Genomic DNA, 26,533 nt, shown 5'->3' with positions numbered 1-26,533 from the left:
ATTGTTGGGGGCAATAAGCTGACTTTGTAAAAATGCCGCTTGGGGCCCCCGAAAGCCCTAATAAGCAGGCATATACATAGAATGAAGGCTATTGCTAAGCACATTGGTTTGTGCTTAAATTGTAAGCCACCCTGAGTCTTCGGAGAAGGGCAGGATATAAATGGGATTAAAATAAATAAAATAAATACTGTAATTTTCAAGAGATTATTTGCCCTTGGGAATTTACTCTTCTGTACAGATAGTCCTTGACCTATGACCATAATTGAGACCAGAATTACGGTTGTAAGTCACTGTGGTAGTTAAGTGAGTCATCAGCCCTATTTTTTTCCAGCATTTTTTCCCAGCAGTCATTAAGTAGCCATCATCCTTTTAAAATGGGGGAGGGGGAATCCTCGCTAAGTGACCCACCGTAAATCAAAGAGTGTCTGCATTAGAGAGCACGATTAGAGGTTTCATGTATTACTTCAAAGATGATGCTTTTCAGTTGAATGTTTAAATGAAGTATTAAATGTTAAAGGATCAAGTAATAAAATGTTAAATGTGCCTTATCAAGTAAGCTCTTTCAACTAAATGAATAAACACAAACTTCCTTCCATTTTTAAAAATGATACTTTCAGTGCTTTTTATTTCAGTATAAAAGAGACTGCAATTTATACTTTTTTCTTTCAAACTATTTTATTCCATCAGACTAATTAACAGAAGAAAAAGTTACATGTGTATTAACAATATAGTAGAATATCACTATTAATAATTAAAATAATATGTTTATGAATTTTTGTTCAGTGACAATTAAAAGAACAATGAATTTTAATGGTGCCATAAGAGATTAAGGGTTTTATTTGCCAACTATATCATCTGCATGTAAAGAGGAATATTTTTATATGCCATTGTTCTGGTAGATAAGTCAGACAGGGTTAGTGAAAGAGGAGTCAGAAATGGTGAGAATGTTTTGGAAATGGTAGTCATTAATACAACAATTAATGTCATATTCATGACCATTTATTACTATTATTTTGTATAAAATCCAGTTTTTAAAAACAATACTTTTTGGCACTCCTTACTTATGTTGTAGTCTTACATACTAGATTTTTCCCCTAGTCTTACTTCCTCATTCATTCATCAAAAGTTCCCACAAATAAATTATTATTAGCTTTTATGACTCTAAACTATGCAAATAATGCATCATTAGTAATATATTGTAAGAAAACTGAGCTAAATGTATCAGTGGTTTTTGCAGCTTTCTGTTTTATGACAAAATAAAATACCATCCATGCAAGTATGAAGTGTAAATCTGAACCATTTTAGTATCCTTATAATTTTCACATAATTGTACACAATAACAACACATAAGTCCAAGTATTTCTTACTCTTCTGAACAAACAGTGCAGTCTTGGAAGGATTAGTATACAAAAAAAGTGAATATTTGATATCTGGAGATGCTACTGAAATATTGAGCTATTAATTGACAATTATTTTGTTCCTAATTATTAACACTAATAATTTATTCCAAAGGTCACAGAAGTTAAAGGTCTTGCCACTCATATTTTGGTGGGAAGTGTTACTTGTGAAACAAAAGACTTGTTTGCTGCTCAGCCTCAGATTGTCGCTGTGGATATCAATGACCTTGGCACAATAAAGCTGAATCTGGAAATCACTTGGCAGTAAGTAAAGCTGGTTTTCTGGAGAGCCATCATCATTTCAAATCAACTATTGTTCCAATAACAACAGCGAAGAAAATAAAATTATTGGATGTACCTCTACTGAACTGGCACACCAGAGTTTTTAAGGAGCTAGATGGTATTGCCATCTTAACATTTAAGATGGCACCACAGATAATATGCACTCTTCTGATATGAAAATGTGAAATTAAAATATACACGAGAATGCTATTTTGTGAATCAGTTTTACATTGTGCAGAACTTCACCAGAAAAAAGCTGAATTGCTTGTGCCGCAATATCTTAAGTGAAAAGAAAACCTTGTAATTCAGCAGAATAATGGTTTAATGATGGTTCAGTCTAATAATAGATTTATACTTTTGCAGTCCATTTGATGTGGAGGACATTACCCCATCAACAGGCAACACAAACAAAGTGTCAGCTATTCAAAGAAGGATGTCCATTTATAGTCAAGGCACTCCAGAAACACCAACTTTCAAGGATCAGTCATTCTTTGTAAGTAATAGCAAAAACAATTAGTGGCTAAGTAGCATGGTTTGCTCAATTTTGTTTGAGGTAACAGAAAGAGAGACAAAGGAAAAAGGGAGAATAGGCAAAGGTTATCTTTTCTACCCCTAGCCTATTCCTTGATCCAGTGGGGAAGATTCTACAAATGAAAAGAACTTTCCATATGTTATATGGCTAATGTGGATGCCACCCACTTCTTCTTTTAGGAGAGAAGGTGTAGTATTTTCCCCTTATAGACAAAGGATCATTTAGGTGTGAGAAGCTTCCATGAAAACTCATTTAGTGCGTGCTTGGGTTCTGAAGAATTGCACTAAATTTTCTTACCAGTCTATAGTTTGTACGCTTACAGTATATTTAAAAGATGATGTAATGAACTAATTGCCCCAATTTTTGCCTTAACACTTCAAGAAATGGCGACATCCTCCACAAGACAGTCTCCACTCTGCCATTTTAGAGACTGCAAGACGCTTTCTTTGACAAGCTACGTTACAGTCGCTCATTTAGTGATCTGCCATCTCTCAGGCTGAGGGCTAGAACAGGGCTAGAACAATATGTGAGTCCAGATGGTGTGATAAAATGTCTTGCTGCATTTCTTAAGCAGTTCCTCTTTTTTTATGCATGTCCTAAATTTGATATTTTTCTTTAAGATCTAGCTTGTTTGCTGACTTTATTTAGCAAATAACTATTGGCTCAAGTTGCTTATATAGTCAAATAAAACTCTGACTGACTTTAGTTTTGCAAATTCTTTTTAGAGAAAAGGCTAAAATAAGAAAGCACTTATTATTTGAAATATTTTATGAGCATATTTATATATGCACATGGTTTGATATTTGTCCATAAACTATTTTTTGGCAGGAGACTAAGAAAATAAATTGGATGCAGTCTAAAGTGAAAAATTCGCATTTTATCTCCGTTGATTTCAGGCTGCAATATTGAAACTACTTATCTTTGAGAAGTTATGTTTAACTTCTATATTCCAGCATTGCTGAATAAAAGGACAAGATAATCCTCAGTATACTATATGGTATAATCCACTATACTGTCATACCATTTATATAATGACATATGACGTTCTGTTGATGTGCATTTTGTTTCTTCTGCCTATTTTCTCTACATAAAATCTGGTCAGCAAAATAAAAGACTCTAATTTGTTCATAAAGATAATGAGTTTGCAATGCTCAAAAAGCAACGTAATTGTTTTAGAACTTTTCTGTACACGTTCTGGACTACTTCTGATCCTTCTTATTTTTTGGCTTTTTGACAGGTGTTTTTTTTTAGTATCTTCCTATCACTTTAGAAAAGATCAGTAGCATAAAAGCTAAATGAATTTATTTCTTAGTTCCAAATAGTCTAATTTCATAGAAGCAAATTGTGTCTTTTTTAAAAAAAATAATGCTTAACATCAGCTTTGTTTAGAACGGTGAAATTTTAATTTTAACTTTTTTATTATATTTGCAGTTAAATTTACCAGATGATGTTTTTGAAAACGGAACAGCAAAAAATGAGAAAAGTTCATTTTCTTTCAGTTTCAATGACATTACCAGTGGACATTGTACTACATCATATAGTTCAACAGACTCATCCTCTACCATAGATAATTCCAACCCTGAAATTATTGCCACAACGCCAGGCATAAGTTTATCCAAACCTGACACTGTGAACAATATTCATTCAAGCTGTGAAGACTCCACATCTGAATCCAACAACTTAACATCACAAGTGCATGGTGAAAACATGACCACAAATCTAGATTCTGAGCTTTGCCAAAGTTCTCCTCGTTTGAGAGGCAGCAGTGTGATTTTAGCAAGTAGTGCCTCAGAGTCACTTCTTCCGGATACAGATGAGTTATCGGATGTCAAACCTGTAGAGCTGGATACCTTTGAAGGCAATATCACGAAGCAGCTGGTTAAAAGACTGACATCTGGAGAGGGGCCAATGACACCTGAAAAATGTCATTGTGAGGGGTCAATTAGTGGAGAATCTGAAGGCTATAAATCATGTGTTGATGGAAGTCTAGAAGAAGCATTTCAGGGGCTTGTATTAGCTCTTGAACCTCATAAAGCACAGTTTAAGGAATTCCAGGAATTGGACCAAGGAATTACACATCTAGATGAGATCCTAAAAGTAAGTTCAGCTTCAAATAAGAAATCTCATTGTGAATAGAAGAATCGTTATTATCTAATCTTCAGTAATAAAACTAGTGTTTAGATAGTAGCTTTCCTGGTACCAAGCATCAGTTCAGCGTTTACATTCAATATAAGAATGACCAACAAAGAAACCACAAAATGAAAGGGCCAGTTTGTCTAATGAAATAATCTCAGTAAGATACAGCTGAATTTGACTTTTACTATTAAAACCTACAGTATAGATGTATTTTTTACATCTCTAAATTTAATTCATTTATGTAATCCATTTAATCCCATTTAATTGAATTGTATCTTTATTTTACAATATAGTCAGTCACTGTCCTGTTGATAGGTCATTGAATATTTTAGATATTATAATATTGCAATATTGCTGTTTGAACAGCTCCTGAACTTCATTTTCAGACTAGTGTTACAGAAGCTTTTCAGTGCACATACTTTTTCCAGATTTATAATTGGCCACTTTGATTGAAATGCGTTAGCACTTCATTGAATAATCTTGGGTTAAATTTGTACTCATGTAACACTAGCATTCGATTTCAACTAAAATGTACTACAGTAATTACCACAGAATATGACAGCTCTGTTAAAGACCATTAAATGTTACAGTTACACTCTTCAGTTTACGTTACCACATAAAGCTTTATTTGTACAGGAAATGTAATTTTTAAAAATTACCTTTATTAAATAGTTTTAAAACACTAAATAATTGAGTTTCTGATCTTCATTTTCTTCGCCATATTTAAGAGCAAAGCTAGTAAGTTTCATTTTTTTTAACCTACGTCACTCTTTTAAAGACTATTCTCTACGGATAGCTTACAACAATATTAATCCACAATTTTAGAATTCATTAAAAAGAATTAAAATAAAATATACAAAGAATAAGAGAATATACATTTCAATATTTAATAAAGCAGTGGGTTGTCATTTTGACAGGAGTCACAGCCCTAAGCCAGGGTTTGTTTAATAAAATGCATATAACCATGTATAAACAGACAAATTAGCATATTTTAAACCTCTCTGACTCTCTCTCTCTCTCTCTCTCTCTCTCACACACACACACACACACACACACACACACACACACACACACACAGAGCTTGTACGTGTATGTGTTTGAAAGCCAACCATTATAATTTTGGAAATAATAGTGATCAGATGCAAAACGCTGACAATTTTTTCCACTTAGTTGTAGGAGTTCTTAAGTCTTCTACTTAAAATGTACTGGAAAATGTATTAGATTAATGACATGTATAAAAGAGGGGCTTAATATATCAGCCTATCGGTTTCAGTTTCAAGCCCATCAGTTTCAAATGTGGATAAGGTCACATTTTCTTCTAAATGTATGGTAATGTGAGGATTAGTTAATACCATCTGCGGGTTTCCCACAAACAAAATCAAACGGTAGACAGGCAGGAAGTTGGAAGGTCTTAACAAGAGCAACCTGTGACTACTGGAACTGCCATCACTAAGTGAACTAGAGAAAAAGAAAAGAAAAAAAAGTGGCACCCATCATATGACATCACATTTTACAATTGTATCATTTAACAATCTCCCAGTCTCAGTGGCTGTTTTAACCCAAGGACTGACTACCTGTGATTTATACCCCAATGGACTCAGAAGGTTCAGGTGGGTTATGTAAGATTGGGCCTGGATTGAGTTATATCTAACCCCAACTACAGTACTTTCGTAAGTCAAATATAATCGCATTTTGGAATTTCCTCATCACACTAAATATACACCTCAGTTGACCCAGTGAGCATGTCAGGGAAGTGAATGACTTAGTGTTTTCTCACGGTAGGGCTTTTTCAATAATTGAAATTTCAGTTCATTTAGATCTGATTTTTCTAAATCTCATCATAACTGCATCTATCCTTTAAATAAATTTCCATTAAGTTAGATCCTCCTCTGTTCTCAGAATACATAAAAAGTGAAATCCTAAAATCTGGAAATTAAGTGATGGGAGAACAAGGCCAAACAAGCCAACAAAATATGCCCACTGTAGGGGATCATTGGCGCATCTGAAGACAAACTCTTACACCCAATTGACTTGGAATTTTCTTGAAACCAAACCATTTTGAATAGCTAAACTGTTTTTTTATGTATTGTTTTGGTTTTGCTCTTGCAGTGCAGACCAGTAGTAAGTCACAGCAGGTCATCCAGCTTAAGCCTAACAATTGAGAACGCACTGGAAAGTTTTGATTTCCTCAACACGTCTGACTTTGAAGATGAAGGTGGTACTGATGAGTTTGGTGGTGATGCTCATGGGGCAGACTCTGTGTTCTTAGATGCTGAAATCGAGAAAAACAGGTAAGAATGTCAGTACTGAATGCTTCTCGGGTTTATTCCTTTCTGCCAAGAATAGTACGTAGTGATCATTCAAGAAAGATGAAATTAAATGTAAGAGCCTCTAGATTAGTAATTTTTGACAAGAGTACTGAGAATGTTGTTAGCAGAACAGATTGTAGGGGTTCCAGATAAGTTCCCTTTGCACTTGTAAACTGAGACATTCTGCATTCATTCAAAAAGATGTACTGAAAGTGAAAAAGAATATGGTAACGTTTTTCTGTATTTATATGTACATAATCATTTGCCTCATCTCTGTCTATAATGTAGGGTGTAGAATCAGTTTCACTTCATAATCCCTACGCCTGGGAGAACAGTGAGGTTTTCGACATTTTCTGGAAGCCAGTAGGCTCAGAATCAATTTGATCTCAGAGGGTAAGGTGTTCGAAGGGGCAGGTACCATCACAGGAAGCGCACATTTTCTGGGTTCCACAAGATGACATAACTGTTGGGGACCAAGGCATGGCCCTCCTGCTTGATGTAATAGAGTGGATAGAAACCACTCCCCCCTTCATTGAAAAACATCAGTAATTGCTCCTGGCCCTGCATTCTGAACCAATTGCAGCTTCCAGATGTTCTGCAAGATCATTAGATTTTGTAGTAGATCCAATGTAGTAGAATGCCATTCTGGTGGTGACTAAAACAGGTATGACCACGAACAGTGCCTTCCAATCCAGGAAGGGTGCAATTGGCATACAACATGAAACTCTACAAGAATACTCTTCCCCCCCCCCCCAATTTTTGATCAGGAGTTATGAGACCAGGGGAACTTCCAAATTGTAAACCATTCTGCCTTGGGTTGTGCAACACCATCCAGAACTTAATGGAACATCACTGGACCCACCTAGTCCTACCAGGCTTGATCTAAACTCTATTCCTTCCTATTCAGATGCCCATAGCCTCCAGATACCAAGGCAAGATCTCCAAGGCTTTGCAAGGCTTGGTCAGCCCGGGATGGAGATGTGTAACCGACTATCATTTGCATACTTATGATACCTTACCCTATGCCAGGGGTCAGCAACCTGAAACAGTGAAAGAGCCACTTGGAACCGGTTCCCTCACAAAAGGAAAAACTGGGAGCCGCAAAAAATGTGTGCGCATGTGCGTACATGCGCGCATGTGCAGAACAGGGTTTGACTGAAGAGTGGAGCCAAGGCGAGATATGCACCTACCCTGCATATTTGAACTGATTGGTTGAACTTTTTTTAGTCCCACTTTTTTTTTTTTGGACTGCACATGGCAGAGGACTGGGAGCCGCAGGAGATGGCTGAAAGAGCCGCATGCGGCTCCAGAGCCGCGGGTTGCAGACCTGTGCCCTATGCCATCCAATGGCTTCATCCAGCAGTTTTGTGTAATTGATAAATAAAAGTGGAGAGAGTGTTGGGACATTTGTAGCATGTCACAAAAGCAGGCATTGCAGGCTATACCTCTCCTATCAATGTGATGGGTCTTTACCCCAGGGGATAGGGGAATTTGGGAATAAAACTTTGCCCCCACGTGAACCCTCAAAGTTGATGTAGGAGGATACCATCATTGATGGAAGCTGCTGAGAGGTCAAGACTTCATTAAAGTTTAAACATTTCCTTGACTTAAAATAGTTTGGGGAATGAAAGATTTCTGTATGCTACGAATAAAGGAAACAGAAAACTGGTGTTTGTTCTTTGTAAATCAATTATGACTTCCTTCCCAACAGATTCTCTCTTTTTAATTTTGTTTTAGCTGGACAATTAATCACATGTCAGGAAAGGACTGACATATTACATCTTAATTGTATAACTTTTGAAAACCACAAATCTGTAGTTCAGTTGTATCCACAGAGCAAAGGATGGCAAAGTTTGGCAAAGGATGTTGTTAACAAACCAAGGTGAAAAGGAAAAAAAAAGTTATAGCAAAGGTTGATTTCAAAGACTTCTTAGGAAGACTTCCTTACAAAAAAAATGATTGTTTCAAAGAAACAAGTAGGCTAGTGTGGTAAACCATATATCCTTTAAATGCAGACACTTTTTTGGCACTTTTTACCTAATGCTCCTGCCAATTTGAGATACAATGTATTCATTAAAAGGTTACTGGCCTATGAAGAGCTGTTTGGTTACAGGAGAGTGCTTTCAACAATTTCTCTTGTGCATTGCTTACATGAAAAGAAAATCAAACTGCTCACTTACCTCCCAGCTTGAACAGTTACAGGTCAGAACACCCAGAAGGCAGAGGGCATCTCAGTGAAGCGTTGACGGAAGACACAGGAGTTGGAACCAGTGTGGCTGGAAGTCCTCTGCCATTGACCACCGGGAATGAAAGCCTTGATATCACCATAGTCAAGCACTTGCAGTACTGCACACAGCTTATCCAGGTATCCCATAGGGTTACATGCTTTTTCAAAAAATTATTGAGACCCATCTGCTCTGGTTTTCTGTGTTGTGTACACAGCCTTTTTTGTTGGAAGTTAATTTCCTTTGTACTTGTAGTTCTCTTGTATAAGGCAAAAAGGACAGACTCTGCTATGGTTTTTTTTTTGGGGGGGGGGACTAGCAAATGTGCTTGTCCAAATAAGCCACAGAATGTGAAAGGTCTTTTATACAGAAAAAAAAACTTTTCTTCTCTTCAGATATTTCCAACAAGACGTGAAGGGCCCAAATTTTATTGCTATTCTCTGTGCCAGAGGTGGGGAACTATGGCCCTTTTATGACTTGTAGACTTCAACTCCCAGAATTCCTGAGCCAGCATGGGAGTTGAAGTCTAGAAGTCATAAAAGGGCCATGGTTCGCCACCCCTGCTCCATGCCAATCTCCATTTTAAATCTCACCCCATGTTCTCCATATATGATCTTATTTTATCATGGTCCACTTGAACCTGAACAGAACTCCTGTTCATTCTTTGCTGTTCAACATGGCATGGTTGAACAGCAAAGAATGAACAGTCCTGTTCAGGTTCAAGTGGACCATGATAAAATAAGATCATATATGGAGAACATGGGATGAGATTTAAAATGGAGATTGGCATGGAGCAGGGGTGGGGAACCATTGCCCTTTATGACACTATTGGAGACAGAGGCTACATATTCTCATCTGACCCAGACTTCTTCACACAGTTTGAGCTGTCATAAGTTGTTTGAAAAACAAAAACAGGGTTTTAACTATGCAAAAAAAAACTAATGAAATGACTAGGTTTTAAGTTAAGACTTAAGTTGAAAATATAATTTTATATACTTTGTAGGGTTAAAGTACTACTCAAGAGAATGACACATATTTCCAAATAAGTCAAAATTGGGCAGTTGGATCTAGTGGTTAAGGCACCAGGCTAGAAACCAGGGGACCAATTTGAATGAACCTTTATTGTCAAAGTACAATCATGTATACATTGAGATTGGCTGAGCCTCCCTTCGTGCCCCCACGCCCAACTTACAGTGACAGAAACCCTCCATCTTATTACACCATGTGAGCTAATTGCACAACACACCGGCCTCGCAAGTCAATCATATCTCCTACCCAATGGTAGGAGTTCTAATCCCACCTTAGGCATGGAAGCCTGTTGTGTGACTTTGGTCAGTCACACTTTCTCAGCCCAATCCACTGCACAGGTGTGTTGTGAGGAAAATAGGAGGAAGAAAGAATATTAGCTATGTTCACTGTCTTGAGTTATTTATAAAAATAATAAAGGTGGGATATAAATAATAAAATATTTATTTTGGTCACTGATCAGCCTAAAATAATATAAAAAGCATAATTCTCCCCCTCCCTCCCAGGAATTATTCAGGTGGATTAGTGTGCATTTTCTGAGAATGCAATGATGAAAGTATTTTCCCACTTTTTTTGTATATAGTAATCATAAACTTAGGATTTTCTTCCTCTGAGGTAAATATGGTATATTCAAAGTAATCATAGTGTAATAAATCTGTTTACTGTGCTTTATCTACTTTGCTGAGAAAAGAGATCACTACTAGAGAAACATACAGTACCAAGTCCTCTATATAGATAAAAGGCACATATTTTCTTAATTTTTATGAAGTCAAAATAATACAATCCAACACACAATCCAATATAGCTGGTTGGCAATTAACAGAAGCACATCATATTTGAATCACATTGTTAAAGTGTATGATAAAGATCATGTTTGTAAAATACATAAAGTTATAACATCATTCTTTGATAAATTGGCATTCATTCACATTTAGAATTGTGACCTAATTAATGTTGGATCTGTGTAAGGAATATTTACACTGTTGTTTTTCCTTATTTTACCAGCAAATTGTATTCTCTAGTAGAACCCCATTTGTCACAAGGTCTCTTCTGGATAAACTATCCCAACAAATTTTAGTGATTGAAAATCTTGCAGAGATCAGCAGTGAGACTCTGGGAAGCTTCAGACCTGTAAGTGAAGGTGAGAAATAGTGTAGACAATGTTCATATGAAAATATGATTATGTATTTCTGTTTCTTACCATACATAATGTAGAACTTTTCTGTGCATGTTCAGGCCTACTCTCTAAGGCTACTGTTGTACAATTATTATTATTTTTTGTAATTTTTTAATTGATTTACTAATATTACATAGGGACACGGTGGCTCAGTGGGTTAGGACACTGAGCTTGTCGATCAGAAGGTCGGCAGTTTGGCAGGTCGAATCCCGAGTGCCGTGTAACAGAGTGAGCGCCTGTTACTCGTCCCAGCTTCTGCCAACCTAGCAGTTCAAAAGCACGTAAAAATGCAAGTAGAAAAATAGGGACCACTACGGTGGGAAGGTAACAGCGTTCCGTGCGCCTTTGGCATCTAGTCATGCCGGCCACATGACCACGGAGACGTCCTCGGACAAGCGCTGGTTCTTCGGCTTTGAAATGGAGATGAGCACCGGCCCCTAGAGTTGGAAACGACTAGCATGCATGTGCGGGGGAACCTTTACATATACATATTTGAAAAGCAACTTGGTAGCTGAGTACTATAATTCTATTACATATAGATATCATTAGTACAAATCTCCAACTATTACAATATTACAAGACCTTCAGTAAAGGTAAAGAATAAAAATTGAAGAAAAATAGGGAATAGAAGATAAAGAGTCTTTTAATCTACAACTTTTAGAAAATAGAATTCTGATTAGGATCCCAGTTATTTTTCAGCGTTTTAAACTCCCCTGGGTAGTCGGTTGCCGCTGTTTCTGGAGGGAGGGCTAAGATCTCCCTTCCCTGACCACAGGGGGAAAATACTTTATCAGCTTATGCAGGTACAGAGAGTAATTAGGATTTAAGAGAGGTAGATCTCACCCAGTCTCTTCCACGCTGCCTTGAAGTTGCCAGATGGTAAGTGAGGCTTCGGCTGTCTGCAGCCTAGGGACGAGCCGTATTTCTATGGCTGGTCTTTCGTCCGCCGGCTTGGAGGGATTTGCCGGCTCTAGCGGGAGAGCTCCTCCTTGCTGGTCGGCTCTACGGGGCAACATTCGACCCTTTTCAGGGTCCCCCAGCGATGCAAAACTGGACGAGGAAGACGAAATTTGTTTTCCTGGCAGCCACGAGGCAAACCCTACTGTTGTACAATTATTTATTCAGTGTAAGCCTGATTAAATACAGTCCCATGAACTTTTTTTGTAAGTAAGCCTATGTGGGAATAGGCTATAAAGTTTCAGCCCCCTGCAGATTTCTTTGGTGAAAAGTTTAATGAAGCCAGGGGAATTTCTTTTTGAGAAATATGAATAGATTCAGGTGGGATGAAAAAGAGCAGTCGATCAGGCACAGAACAGTGGTCTGCATTCCAACTATTCTGGGCACAAAATTCCCAATTATTACAAGAAAGGACATGGGGAAGAAACAGTTTAAAAGCACGGGGAGTTGTTGCCTAAAGAGCAGCAAAGGTGGACAACCTGTGGCCCCTCTCCTAGTGAACATTCTTTTAGTATGAAATCTCAATATCTAAAGCCTTCTTAGCTTAGATCAGTGTTTCTCAATCTCAGCAATGTTAAGATGTTTGGACTAGATATTAGCCTAGAAGATGTTAGCCAGGCTAGGGGATTCTGGAAGTTGAAGTCTACCCATCTTAAAGTTGCTAAGGTTAAGAAACACTGATCTAGATCATGTAAATGGTAGTCATAATCGATAAATTATTATCTTTTGAGTCAAAGAACATTATTTTTGTTCCATTTTCCAAGTAAATATAACCATTTACTAATTTCTATCCATTTCCTTTCAATATAGACCTGATTATTGTCTGATTTAAATTTATACTAATAATTCACTATTATGGTATTCTTTTCCATTAGCAATTCCAGAATTTCAGAAAAAGATCTCCCTTCTTTCTTTCTGGAATAAATGTACCAATTCTTCTGGGTTGTATCACACCTCTGCAGACAAAATGATCATACAATTGGATATCACTTTTTCTACAGTGGTGAATGGAGAATATCCAGGACTTTCAGAAACAGGTACAGTTACCTAACTTGCTTCCAGAAAAAAGTGTTTGCAAAGACCACTATTGCCAGTAATTAATCAGATATTTCAAAACGTAGTAACTGGCACTTTGTGCTGAATATCTGGTCTTTCAAGATTCAAATATTAGGGCTGTCACACAATTTGAGGTTGAAGGCCTACATAAACATTTAATCTTGAAGTAAATCAGTGTGGGCATTAAAGCCTGTAATGTCATGTATGTGATTGCACTATTATTGTATAATATTATGTAATATCAGGATAAACAAGTAAACGAATAGATTTCCAGAGGTATAAAATTAGTTTTGAATGAAAACTGTATATATAAGAAATGTATATATTACAGCCAGGACCATTTCTGTATATAAGGCACAATGAACAGGCAGAAATAGATAGCTACAACGGCAATATTCCAAAAAGTCCTTTGTCAAATATAATACATTATCTCATCTTACAGTACTAGCTAGTTGAGTAAATATTACTGTACCTACCTAATATTGAAATAATTACATAAGTGCATGGGCATGGACTTTTAACATTCTTATAAGATTTTATCCAAAATTTAGCTAAAAACCTCGTTCTAAATTTGTTACTTAAATAAATTACTTTGAGTTCTTTAAGCAATAAAATTTTTGTTTGCAATTCCAGATTTCTTTAGACCATGCCCATAATAAAAAATGAATATGTTCAACCAAAATCGATCACTTTTAAGGTGACTTCATGTCATATCATAACAGAAGCCTATTTTCTTTCCATTTGTTTATTTGGGCATGATAGAGTTATAATGACTTTTTAATTGAGTGTCATTGTGGAGAAAAGGTACCAATCAGTTTCCCCAAGATTGCCAATATTCTACAGTTTTCATAATCTCTAATCATTGTCATGCTGATTCTTTCTGGAAATGATAGTTCTAAATTTCTAGAAAGTTTGAAGTGCTCTGTTTTTTCCCTAAAACTCACTACCCTTTCTAAAAATGACTTGCCTCCAGTAATTTTATATTGCTCATATTAATGAGGATTCATTTGCTAACTAATACTTTTATCTGGTTGTGTGCAGTATTCGGAAATTTGATTTCTCATATCTTGGACCGTGCAGAACCTCTCCTCTCCTCCAGTCTGTCCTTGGAAGTCATAACTGTTTTTCAGTATTACAGCTATTTAGCTAATAAAAACGTTAGTGATTTGGCAAACTATTTGCTTCAGCTTGCAAGAGAAGGTAAGAAACAGGCTCTTTGGAAGTTCAAATTCCATAATGCAGCAATACTTTTAGGAACTGTTAGGTAGATGACTATGGCCTAACTGGTTGGGTTGGCAATATATATAAACTATGATTGTATTGTTGTAATAGAAACTGTATTGTATCACTTTAAATGTGTGATGATTGGCCAACGCTGTTTTTCCAACGGCCATAAGAGGGAGCTAGAGACATAGCTTCTCTTTCTCTGTTATTCTCTCTGTTACGTTTGCTGTTACTTGCTGATTATTGTGGTTTGTGGGTTTGCTACTGTTTGCTAAACCTGAAGAACTGTGTTTTGACTTACGGACTGGTAAGAAGACTCTGTATTGGATAATCTTTGGACTATTGTTATTTGCTATCATCTCTTTACTCGTGTATGACCTGGACTGATTTTTTCTTGGACTGTGCTATTGTATTATTCCACAAGTAAAACTTTTTTTATACACCTCAGTTTATCTTTGTGGTTGCTGCGTAAACTTGACTACTCTCAGTATCCTCTTTTTCTGTGCAAGCTCTTGTTAGCTCAAGAGGTACTCTGCACATCCTTATCAGGAACAATTAAAATGGTAGAAAAGCATCTGAAAGTTGTAGAGGATTCCAGAACATTTGGTAATTGTTCTTTACATAAGACATATTTTTTTTGTAGAGTGTTCTTCATCATTTTGTTTTATGCAAAAAAAGAGGGTGTAACAGGAATGAACAACTACACAAATTAAGCCATGTGTTTCAGCCGTGAGTTCTACAGTTTGATGATGGAGGCTGTAGAGAGAACAGTGTAGTTACGGTCAGCAGTGGTAGTAATATAGATAGCTCATTCTCACTTATTTAAAATTATTTTGCACTTCACAAGATACTGTTGGATGGTTTGCCTGCATTTCAGTCATCTATTAGTCAAATCTGTTAACTTTTTCTAAAAAGGAACAAATCGTTAAATGTCTTTGTGTTTTAGCTTTAATGGCACAAACTCTACAGTCTTTAAGAGATGAAAAGTTCTTGCAGAATAAGGCCAATTTAACCTCCATTAGACTCTCACCTCAACGAGAAGTGCTGAAATCTTTGGCTGTCCTTCTGACTGAAAATAAAAAGGAAACCTATGAAGCCGTAGTAACAATATTGTCAGCTGCTGCAGCAGAAAGCAAACACTTCAGAGAAAAGGTAAGTGTTAAGAGAAAACCTATTAGACAAAAGTAGAATTACCAGGTTTTAGTTGTTTTTAAACATCATACTAAATAATAGTTTGAACCTGGTTAATTGAACAATTGCAATTGGCTGGATTTATATTAACATGCTGAGAATACTACAGAGTTGGATTACTTTGGATAACCCAATAGATTTTTCTCCTCCCCCCCCCCCAGTAGCTTAAGTTTATTCTTCTAGTTAGCACAGAATTTGGAAAAATAGGAGCCACTTACTGCATTTCTGACAGATAGATTTCAGACGGTGCCATTACGAGGCATAAAACAGCCATTGTTATATATTATTGTTTGATGTCTCTTGTGGCACTACTCAGATTTTCAGTAGCTACATGAAGTTGCCGAGTATCTACCAATATGCTAACAATACCCAATTGATTTCTTTATAATATCTTGAGATAATAATGGAGCTTCTCTAAATGCCTGTGTGCAATTGGTATTGGACTAGATGAGAGATAATAAATTGAAGGTGACTACCAATAAAAATAAGATCAAATTGCTAGATGTCATTGCTCATTGCTCCAGGGAGGTGGTAGATCTTTCAGTAGAAGAAAGTGTGATTTTAGATCTGGTTCCCTCTGGGTCTTTCCAGTTGATGTGACAGCCAGAATTGTTTTATCAGTGGCAGCCCTGCACATGCTGCTTTATGCTCTCGGCATCAGGGAGATGCAGGCCAGGTTGCCTGAAATGAATGGGAATATATTCTGGAGCATGGCCAACATCTCCTGTAGAGGCAAGGAAGAAGCGAAGAAGACTATGGGGATGGGCAGGCTGGTGGGTTTTGCTGTTACAGGGAGGGAGGGAGGGAGGGAGGGATTACTCTGAGAAGACTGGTGGGGATAGATGGCCCAGTGGGATGCGCCACGCTGGGAGTAGCTGAGGGGAGAGAGACAACAGTGTGTGACAGCCTTCTCTTCCCCCAGTTTGCCAGGCTGGCTTTTTCCTGCTATTCAACCTCCCTAACTTTTTTTGCCTGGAAGAGCCTGGCTTTAGACCAGGCACAGATCCAAATACTCAAAGCAAATGTTGCGGTTTGGGCAAGAGCTCAAAGCGGCTTTCCCACACGTAGGGTGATGCTTCATTCATAGAACATTTACACATCTCTGATTGCATCCTACACAGGAATGGTGGCGGCAGGAAGTAAGAACTTTTGTGGTAATCGGTTGCCCTTTTTCCCCCTTACCTAAACAATCAATGCTCTCCTTTCAAAGAAATGAATACTGCTTTGTTTTTTATTTAGTGAATTTATTTTTTTTAAGCAGAAGAAGATTTATTTATTTCATTTATTTATTTTTTGCTGTTGTTCTGAAAGGGTGTTGCTCTGCAGTCTCACGGTCTCTCGTTTTCTTCCAGGCTTTAATTTATTACTGCGAGAGCCTTGCCCAGCCCAGCCTCCCTCTGCAGAAGGCTGCTTGCCTGGCCTTGAAATGCCTTCAGGTAAACTTCTGCCTTCTTGACTTTCCCATGAACAACAAAAGGCCAAGCCAAAAAAACAAAAAACAAAAAAAAACCCCAACCACCAAACGTTTCAATAACCCGACTTGAATACACAACAAGAAGAGCATTGTTCTCTTGAATTGGCTATCCAGATATTACTTTACCAAAATGGGAGGAATTTGTTGCATACAGCCTAACAATATATTTGGAAAAGAGGCTGTACTCTGATTTATATTATATGATGATTAGAAGAACATGGGAAGGTGCTATTTGACTGGGTAGGTTTTTTCCCCATCTGCTGCGTATGCATTTGTATTTCCATTAGAAAAACATTTCTGAAACAAAGCATGTTTTCCTTGATATTTTTATTAGTATATCATAATATAAAATGCAAAAGTACCAAGAAAAATGAAAATAATGGGAAAAATCAGCAAAGCCCAAAATCAAATATTCATTTTTTTTTCCACCCCTAGCACTAAGTCCATAAGCAGTTTCCAAATAAAAACAAAATTAATTGTATTCTTTTCTTTAATCAAAGCAGTCAATTTCGCCATCACTGCTGACTTCATCAACTTTGGCAGATTTCTAAGACAAATCCTCTTGGGCATAGCTCATCCTTTCTGTCATGGAAATGTTTCCTAGGCTGAAATTAGAGCCTACGTATAAATGAAGGCAAATATACGTGAAGAAAATGCAACAATTTAGTGAGGAGAGTTGATGAAATAGAAAAGAGAATAATTCCTCCTTTCCCCTGTAATGGGCATATTTAATTTGGGACACTAGAAGATAATTGTATCAAAATAACCTGTCATGATGTCCCTCACTATCAACAAATTATGTGTTTTTATAGTTAGCTGTTATTGTATAAATTGTCATAAGTCATTTGAGAGTATGGTACAGGTACTCCTCGACTTAGGGTACAGTTCAATCCAAAATTTCCATTGCTAAGCAAGACGGTTGTTAAGTGACTTGTCCATTTTATGACCTTTTTTGCCACAGTTGTTAAGTGAATCACTGCCGTTATTTAGTAAGTAACATGTTTGTTAAGTGAATCTGGCTTCCCCATTGACTTCACTTGTCGGAAGGTGATTACATCATCCTAGGAGACTGGAGTCATTATAATAGAATTTTGACCAAGTGTCCAAGGGGATGCTGCAATGGTCGTAAGAATGAAAAACTGTCTAAAGTCCCTTTTTTTAGTGCCGTTGTAATTTTGACCATTCACTATACGAATGGTTATAAGTTGAGGATTGTCTGTAAATATAACACAATACATCGATAAATAATAGTAGCTATCATTCTTATATATAAGGTAATCAGTCTCTCTACGTGTGTGTATCTTTTAGCATTGCAAATACCTTTAATTTTAATACGTGCATAACTAATAAAACTAAAATGCATTGGAATGCGCTGCTTTGTAAAGAGTCATTGTGTAAACAAAGTATGCTGAAATCATGACAACAGTTGCCTCCTTTGGAAGGCCCGGGAAGTTCTTTGAGGGGATGTTTTCAGATGTCTGCATGGGCTGGTTGAGCAAAAGGTGCCTCTGAGCTGTGGAGGCACATCCAGATGGCTTGAGAAAACACATATATTTTTATATTTTTAAATTGTGAGAACAATTAATCAGTGGAATGGCTTACCTCCAGAAGTAATGGGAGCTCCATCCCTGGAGGCTCTTAAGAAGAGATTGGACAGCCATTTGTCTGGAATGGCACAGGGTCTCCTGCCTGAGCAGGGGGTTGGACTAGAAGACCTCCAAGGTCCCTTTCAACTCTGTTATTTTCCATTCTGTATATACAGGTTTAAATACCCAGATGTACAGTACTATTAATCACTATAAAGCAAGATTTTCTGTAAGAAAGAAAAGAACCGAATTACATATTTATTTCTTTATTGTTCTATAGGCAACTGAAAGTATTAAAATGCTGGTCACTCTTTGCCAGTCTGGCAATGAAGAAGTTAGGAATACAGCTTCTGAAACCTTGCTCTCTCTTGGTAGGTTGGGTGGTTGTTTTTTTTTTATGATGTTGCTGATATCTCTTTTTACTCCAGACGGAATAGGAAACCTAATGAACACAACAAAATATTAGTATGAGATGGGTTAATCAAAGAACTACAAAAATTAGAAATGAGGTAGTATTACCAAATTTACCATCCATAATCTTCTCCTATTGACATGAGCATGGTAGGGCAATTAAGTGACTTACTGTATAAAAACTTGTATTCCCTTCACCATGACTGGAATTCTCAGGAAGGGAGATGCTGAAAGTAAGGAGGAGCAATTTCTCCATCTTCCTTTTCCTTCTTCCTCATCTTTTTGAGAGGAAAGGTAAGATTTCTTACAGAAAATTCCAGGGCTGTAGGCTATACTAGGAAGTAAAAATAAAAATTTGGAAGAAGCCCATGAAAAAACGCTGCTATTATTGTTACCAAGAAAACTTGAAAGGCCACTTCCATGAAGTGACCAAGACTCCAGGTCGTCTCAAAGGAGACCCGATTTTTGTCCATAATCAGAGTTCTTTGAAATGTCAGATATTATATCCAGACTTGTCACGTCATGTCATGCAGTGTGAGATTGGAATTTGCAGTTTAGAACCACAGGTTGAAAAGATGAAACATTAAATTACTGTTTTATTTTGTTGCTGTTCAGGAGAAGATGGACGGCTGGCATATGAACAGCTAGACAAATTCCCCCGTGAATTTGTTAAAGTTGGTGGTCGACATACAACTGAAGTGGCTACAGCTTTTTAAGTGTTCAATTTACATTTTATGATATGCCAATTTCATCTGAACCACGATGGCCCTGATTCAAAACCCACTATTTAAAAATTGTTTTGTAACTTAGAAACTTATGAACATTTAAAAAAAAAGAGAGAGGATTTAATGTATGGGCTGCTGTTGGCTCTTCTATGTAGCTTATAGTGAAATATTGATTTGTTGAAGATTATGGTAATCTTGCTTTTTTGTGAAATCCAAGTAATTGTTGTAAAGCTTCGGAAAAATGAGAGATGTTTTGAAATTATAACATATGTTAAATATAGAGCAGTGCGTGTTTGGTGGGCATAATTGTGCCAGTTTGCAATATGTGATATTGTGTTGAAAACATTGAAAAGCAAACATTTAAAGCCATTCTGACTCCCACCTTCTCTGAATCTCTGTATTCATCAAATATCTGCCTGTCTGATTTTATTACTGATGGCCATCTTAAGTTAGCACAAGCAATACTCAAAATTAGGCCAAACCAAGGATGTGAAATTCCAGATAGTGTGATTTGTGCCCCATTTAAATTTCCATTCTTCCTTTTTTTCCTGCCCTTCACTCAGAATGTATATTGATACTAGAATACATTTTCCATTGATAACCAATTGTGGAAGTTGTGTAAAGCAAGTGAAAAATTAAATTTGCTTCCCCCCCCCCTACAGAGAAGTATATAGAGTATACTTAATAACAGATAAGCCCCGAATTCCCAAAATTTCAGGGAGGAGAAATTTACCTGTTACTTTTTAAGAACTTGATTTAATTTTATTTTTCAATATGACAGATGATAAGAAAGATGATTTCTGGACTGCCTTATAGACCAGTGATGGGGAACCTTTTAGAGACTGAGTGCCCAAAAACTGCCCCCTACCCCCACTCCACCTCCTGCCCTGCCTGCCCCACCCCGCCTGCCCCCCTGCCCACCCGCCCATAGGGCCATGCACTACCTCCATGGCCCGCCACAGCAGATCGCTATGGCAGCCCTGCAGCGCCATGGCAGCTGCGCCCTCTACCCACACCCCACAGCATCATCTGCATGCTATGGGGCACGAGGGCGGAGTCTTGTCCCTGCTGCCCAGCTATGTCCTTGGCTGCTCTGCTCCGTGCAGGCCGTGCCCGGGGGCTGCTGGTGAGGAGGGGGCCATGGGGGGAGGTAGGGCTGGGGCAATGGCACACACGCCTGACAGAGCGGGTCCGAGTGCCATCTCTGGCACGCATGCCATACGTTTGCCACCACTGTTATAGACCATAAAGTGATCAGGATAACTTATAGCTTAATCCGATGCAAACTTCCTCTGAAGAAAATCCTTTTGAGTTTAACCTGGTTTACTTTAAATAAAAATGAATAGAATTGAAGCTCCAAAGTGTTTAATAAATTCTTTGCCACTATTTTTGTGGATATACAATTATGAAAGCTACTTTTCGGGTCTACTAGCAGGAAAAAAAACAATCAAGCATTCTCTGAATCAGGTAGATTTTGGAGTTTTGTTTAGAAATATGATTTAATAAAGCCCTTTTTTGCAAATGCATGGTTAAGACATTTTTGTGAATGTATATATCTGTATATTTATAAATCATATATAAGTATTACTTGATTAAAACTACATTTGTACAGTTACTGAAAGGTCTACTGAAAAAAAACAAGCATTTCTCATAACGTGTGAAAGTATTATGCTTCAGGTATTTATAGTACATTGCTCACATGACCTTGCAACCTTTTATGGCTGTCTTTTGTACTGATTCTTGACTTATATATGCCTTCTAATTTTGTGGTATTTGTTATTTCTGGTATTTACTGCTTCCTTTAAGTTATAATAAATATTATTTTTGAAATACAAAATAGCATGTGATAAGGTTTTCTTGCATTTATTGGTAGTCAGTTCCTGCAAAAGTATGCGGAAATGACTTTGGGAGGCAGGAGGAAGAGCTGCAGACTGGACAACTAGTGTATAAAAGATTTCTCAGCCCGTAGCAGGAAGGAGGGCGTAGGAAATGTTTCAGATGAGATTGTCCCTAATTTTCCCAGAGAGTAAAAGGAAAGGAGGGGAAAAATAATTTTCAATCTTGAAAAATTCTGTTAACGTAACCTTACAATAAAGACAGAGCTTGTACTTTTAGTCCGGACTACCTGTAAGGTCTCATGGGTGTGTAAGGCTTTCAAAGCAGGATTTAGACAGCTTCTTCCTGCATATATTCCTGGCCACTGAAGTATTAACAGTTGTAACAACTGTGGTCCCAGATAATGGAAGCTAAGATTTAAGATTTAGAAGACAGAGAACGCTTTCCTTCGGCTTTAAAGCTTCCCTCCGTGCCTTATCACTTTTGATAGAATGTACTTTTAAGAGGAATTTTAACCGTCAACTTTGCTAATTCTAGAACACAGTTCAATTAGCAAGTGCTGTTAAATATTGGATTTTTCCAAAGGTGAGTTAGAACTTGCTGTTCTGCTGCTTATTGGAATGTAGAGCTGAAGAAGGTATCTTTTAATTAATCTAGTTGGTACAGAGAAAAGTTAAAAGGGTGATGCAAAATTAATAGAGAAATATTTTTTAAAAGTAGGATTTAAGTAAACTAGAAAAACACAGGAATAACCTTACGCATGACATCATTAAGAACCTGTGCTGTTACATTGTACATTCTGTTTACAGTACTCATTACCTAGTTACCAGTTATGAGTGAGTTTTCTAGTAACTGAACCAATATATTGATTTTTCCAGTGTTTTTCTACTTGATAAAAGAAGTATACTTTTTAGGCAACATGGGAATTGTATTTAGTACACTAAAAGCTTGTTATAACATCTATTGTGGTACAATGAGGGAACCAGTCATCAAGCTGATAGATCCGATCTTCCACCACCACAAAATTAAAATCTATGGCATGGATCTAAGAAATACAGAACTGCCACTGGAAGAAAGAGCCAAGGCTGCATTATATGTAGGCCTGCTAGCTTACACAGGTATGCATGAAAGATTGAGCTAAGTTTGGGATAAGAGATTCAAAAGGAGGAGATTAATGTATTCTACACTCATCTAAATAATATGTAATACTATTATCCTTAAATCAGTGATGTCAAACCTGTGACGTGTCAAAGGTGACACACTATATTTTGGGTGACATGCCAGCGTTCACCAACGTCCAACAACTATTTTTTGAAAGCAACCCCATTCTAGGACAATTTTAGGTTGTGGATGCGGCATATTTTTATTTTAATTCCATTTATATCCCGCCCTTCTCCGAAGACTCAGGGCGGCTTACAAGCTTAGCAGTAGCCTTCATTCTATGTATATGCCTGCTTATTAGGGCTTTCACACACACCCCAAGCGGCATTATTACAAAGTCAGCTTAATTGCCCCCAACAATCTGGGTCAACAGTGGCATTAAGGTTAAAATCGAGGCCCAGCTTCAGGCCCAGCTTTGGCATTGCCAAATGCCACTATTCACATGCATAGATGCGGGGATGGTGGTAGTGGTGGCGATTATGTTCAGATGATGCTTCAGCAGAGTCAAGTTAGACACTGAATTTTTGACACACCCAAGCCCAAAAGTTTTGCCATCATTCTAAATATTAAGGAAGCAGGACTGATCAGACCTACAGAGTTCAGCTCGAGATACAGGTATTCTGGGGTCTTCAGCTACAGTACAATCTTTGTATCCTTGCCTGTTAGTTAGGACTTAGAAGAGATGTGGTACAAAATTACTGCATTCTTAAAAAGACCTGAAAGCCATCACTGCTATTAAAGTTTCCAACTGCTCGATAAAAATGGTGTTAGAAGTAAGAATTGTAATTTAATTGATCCTTTGGCTATCATCATACATCATCTCCTTTTAAATCAACAGAGAACAAACTTTAAAGCCCCTCCTTCCAATTGACCTCCAAGGCAGATAGGTAATGGAGTGGAGCCATGCAAAGTAATATTTTTTTTATGCAGGAAAAGTGCCTTCCTCCAGTTTATTTATCCAACTTTTTTCCATTCAGGATTTTTTTTAATTCATACATTTCTTCAACTAAGGTTTTTATTTTAGAAACTGACTCATGTAAGAACTGTGCAATGTAAAAAGAGCAGCCTACCACAACATAATTGCATGCAGCCCTCACCAATTATATACCCATTATAGATCCTTTTTTGTAGTTGACACTCCTGCTTGTGGCAGCAACATTTTCAGTATATATATATATATATATATATATATATATATATATATATATATATATATATATATATATATATATAGAGAGAGAGAGAGAGAGAGAGAGAGAGAGAGAGAGAGAGAGAGAGAGAGAGTGTCAAAAAGACCCATTAGGGCTCATTTTCGGGGGATGTCTTGTTTTTTCATCACAAGGCCCAGCCGGGCCAGCAGGCCTCCTACCCCCACCCCCCAGGCGATTCAGGTTTCACTCGGTGGGGAAGGCAGGCTTTGGAAACTGCCTTTTCAATTACATTCATCATCAACATTGTAAGGGAAGCGTGGCCCATCCCTGTCCTCCAGCTCCACCGCACATGCGGGATGAGCCTCCCGCGATGGCCAACCTTACCCTGGGGGAGCCGGATTGCTTACAGGGAGAGGCTGTGCATTGCAGGATAACTGCAAAGGGGGCACGGGGATCCCTGCAGCTCCGGGAGGCTTTGCTGCTTGGGTTCCCACCCCACCCCCACCAGGCTGATCTGGTTGGCGGGATTGCCTTCTGCCTTCATCACTGCATTGGCAGCTGACGCTGCCCTCCCAAGAAGCAGTGTGGCGATTGGTTGGCAGCCATGCCACAAATAGGGATAGACCATCCCCCAAACCTCAGCCAATCTCTCCACGGCATGATGCAGCTGATTTGAGGCGGCTGGCCAGGCACCGGGGTACTGAAGTGCTGCCAAAAACAGCGAGGCAGACGGGCACAATCTGCACTGTCTGCCTCCCCCCATGCCTCTGCCTGCTAAACCTCACCTCTACAGTATGATAGCTGATCAATTGAGCAAAGTGAAGGCTGGGGGGAGGCGGGCAGTGCCGATTCCCCATACGTGAGACCGGGTTTTTCCCCCCCCACTGCTGGATTTTCACTGCCAGACTGTTTAACTTTCTTTAAAGTTTCCTTGATGCACAGTGGGAAGGAGCTGCATTCTGCGTCAAGTAAAGTTTAAAGAAAGTTAAAACAGTCTAGCAGCAAAAATCTGGCAGCCATGAAAAAAACCCATTTTTTGAGATGCCAGACTAGCATGCATTCATGCGTGTCCAATCCCTTTGCTTGCTGCAAAGCCAGATTGCAGCAAGCAAGGGGATTGGAGGCACGTGAATGCACTCTAGTCTGGCCCTTTCGGAGCTGGTTCAAATGTGAAGGAAATGGTTCCCATTCCACTGTGGGGCTTCGTTTCCAAAGACCGTCTGCACAGGCTCTGGACAAACTGAGATCCGGGACTGGAAAAAACAGCAACGGGAGCAAAGGGCTGTTCAAAGGAGGAGGAAGGAGAAAGCGGGAGAAGCCACTACCGAACAGGCGAGGTGCAACAGGTGTTGGGATGTGGAAGGCCTAGCTGCAGGGTCCCTTCGGCACAGTAAGCGGTTGTGGGGTGCGTGGGGTAGCTCCCCCCTTCCCCACCTGCCTCATGGCAGAGGCCCATGCCTCATGTCTAGCAACCAGATGTCTGACAGAATGGGCAGTCGATTGGCGCAGGCTCTCAACTAGGGCTTATTTGGGGGGCAGGGCTTATATTAGGCCCAACCCCCAAAATCAAGCTAGGTCTTATTTTCAAGGTAGGTCTTATTTTCGGGAAAACAGTATTGGGCTCGGAGGTGATTTCTCTGGGTTAAGCTGAGAAGCAGAAATCCCATTTTTCTGGCTGTTGTTTCTTGTTTCAGGCAGCAGTGATAATACCAGCATTCAAATCATTAGTGCAAATTCTGCAAGCTGAGTGAGGGCAGGAAAGGGGAAGAATCTGCTTCATCTTATATGCAGATTGCTGATGTCATTTATTGAAAATTTGGGAAATGTTGCAGCTGGCAGCAGTGAATATTTTTTTTTTGCCTGCATGTATTAAAGAAACTCAGACAGAAGAACCAAGCTAGATCCATGTGATATTTTGTACTTTAAATCAACCATCCATTGTAGGGAATAGGGCATTTTGCAATACTAGTGCTTAAAAGGCTGTTTATGCAGAAAGTAGCTTAGAATTTAAGAACTATGATTGCTTTACAGGTGGTGTTGGTGCTGCAAGTCTTGCTTTACAATATATTCAGGACATGATTGATATTTTGATTATGCCAGATACATCCACAAAAGTCAGAATCTCTGTGTTAAAAGGACTATGCAGTGTATGCTACATTAACCCGATAAACCAAAATGAAGCCAAAGCTCACCACCTTCCTGAAATTATGCTTTCCTATCTTGAAGAAGATGAAGTCTCTGCAGAAGCTGACTCAGATCTAGTTCTTGTGAAGTTCTGGGTTTGTTATCTTATGACTGTTGTCTGCTATAATAATATGTCTTATATTAAATTATTTCATGAAATTGGTGGCCAAACACTAGAGAAAAGGCTGGAATACCTGTCTAATATGGAATGGTTTGGCTGGCCCCAAAACTATGCTACCTTAATGTACATGCTTATGGGATATGCAGGCATGGAAGTATACAAATAGAATTAAGGGAATGCGTGTCAGAACAAATATTCTGCTACCGAGAGGCACTAGGTATTGCTTTCTTCAAATATTCGACACAATAAAATTGCTGCTTAGTGTTTAAACTGAGATTTAATTCTAAGATTCATTCAATCAATAAAGAATAAAAAAGGATAAACGTCCAAAGTTAAACTCAACAGAACCGATCCTCATTGCTTGCTGCCTGG

At 38.2% G+C, this 26,533-nt stretch overlaps 2 protein-coding genes across 5 annotated transcripts in view; both read left to right on the top strand.

Moving 5' to 3' along the window:
• RIPOR2 (RHO family interacting cell polarization regulator 2) overlaps positions 1-21,539 on the top strand; it is a 68,735-nt gene extending 47,196 nt beyond the window's left edge. Inside the window, exons 11-22 of one of the 4 annotated variants that reach the window (XM_081323483.1) lie at positions 1,513-1,661; positions 2,043-2,172; positions 3,643-4,308; positions 6,457-6,638; positions 8,853-9,021; positions 10,913-11,048; positions 12,917-13,078; positions 14,139-14,297; positions 15,268-15,473; positions 16,865-16,948; positions 18,853-18,943; positions 19,599-21,539. In XM_081323483.1, coding sequence (XP_081179609.1) covers positions 1,513-1,661; positions 2,043-2,172; positions 3,643-4,308; positions 6,457-6,638; positions 8,853-9,021; positions 10,913-11,048; positions 12,917-13,078; positions 14,139-14,297; positions 15,268-15,473; positions 16,865-16,948; positions 18,853-18,943; positions 19,599-19,699 — 2,235 coding nt within the window. In that variant the 3' untranslated portion in view covers positions 19,700-21,539. Of the gene's footprint in view, positions 1-1,512; positions 1,662-2,042; positions 2,173-3,642; positions 4,309-6,456; positions 6,639-8,843; positions 9,022-10,912; positions 11,049-12,916; positions 13,079-14,138; positions 14,298-15,267; positions 15,474-16,864; positions 16,949-18,852; positions 18,944-19,598 lie in introns of those variants that run through there. The other 3 variants (XM_081323482.1, XM_081323484.1, XM_081323485.1) reach the window with 3 other exon arrangements.
• A 978-nt stretch (positions 21,540-22,517) lies between these two features.
• Positions 22,518-26,327, top strand: ARMH2 (armadillo like helical domain containing 2; the record flags this gene model as incomplete). Its single annotated transcript, XM_081325586.1, has 2 exons — positions 22,518-22,662; positions 25,888-26,327. The coding sequence occupies 2 exons, from the start codon at positions 22,518-22,520 to the stop codon at positions 26,325-26,327; spliced, it is 585 nt and encodes a 194-aa protein (XP_081181712.1).
• Positions 26,328-26,533: the final 206 nt, after the last annotated feature.

Source organism: Vipera berus (genome assembly GCF_964194415.1).
Source record: "Vipera berus genome assembly, chromosome: 3".
NCBI lineage: Eukaryota > Metazoa > Chordata > Lepidosauria > Squamata > Viperidae > Vipera > Vipera berus.
Note: the sequence above shows the minus strand (reverse complement) of the source record. Positions and strands in the feature narration are given on the sequence as shown.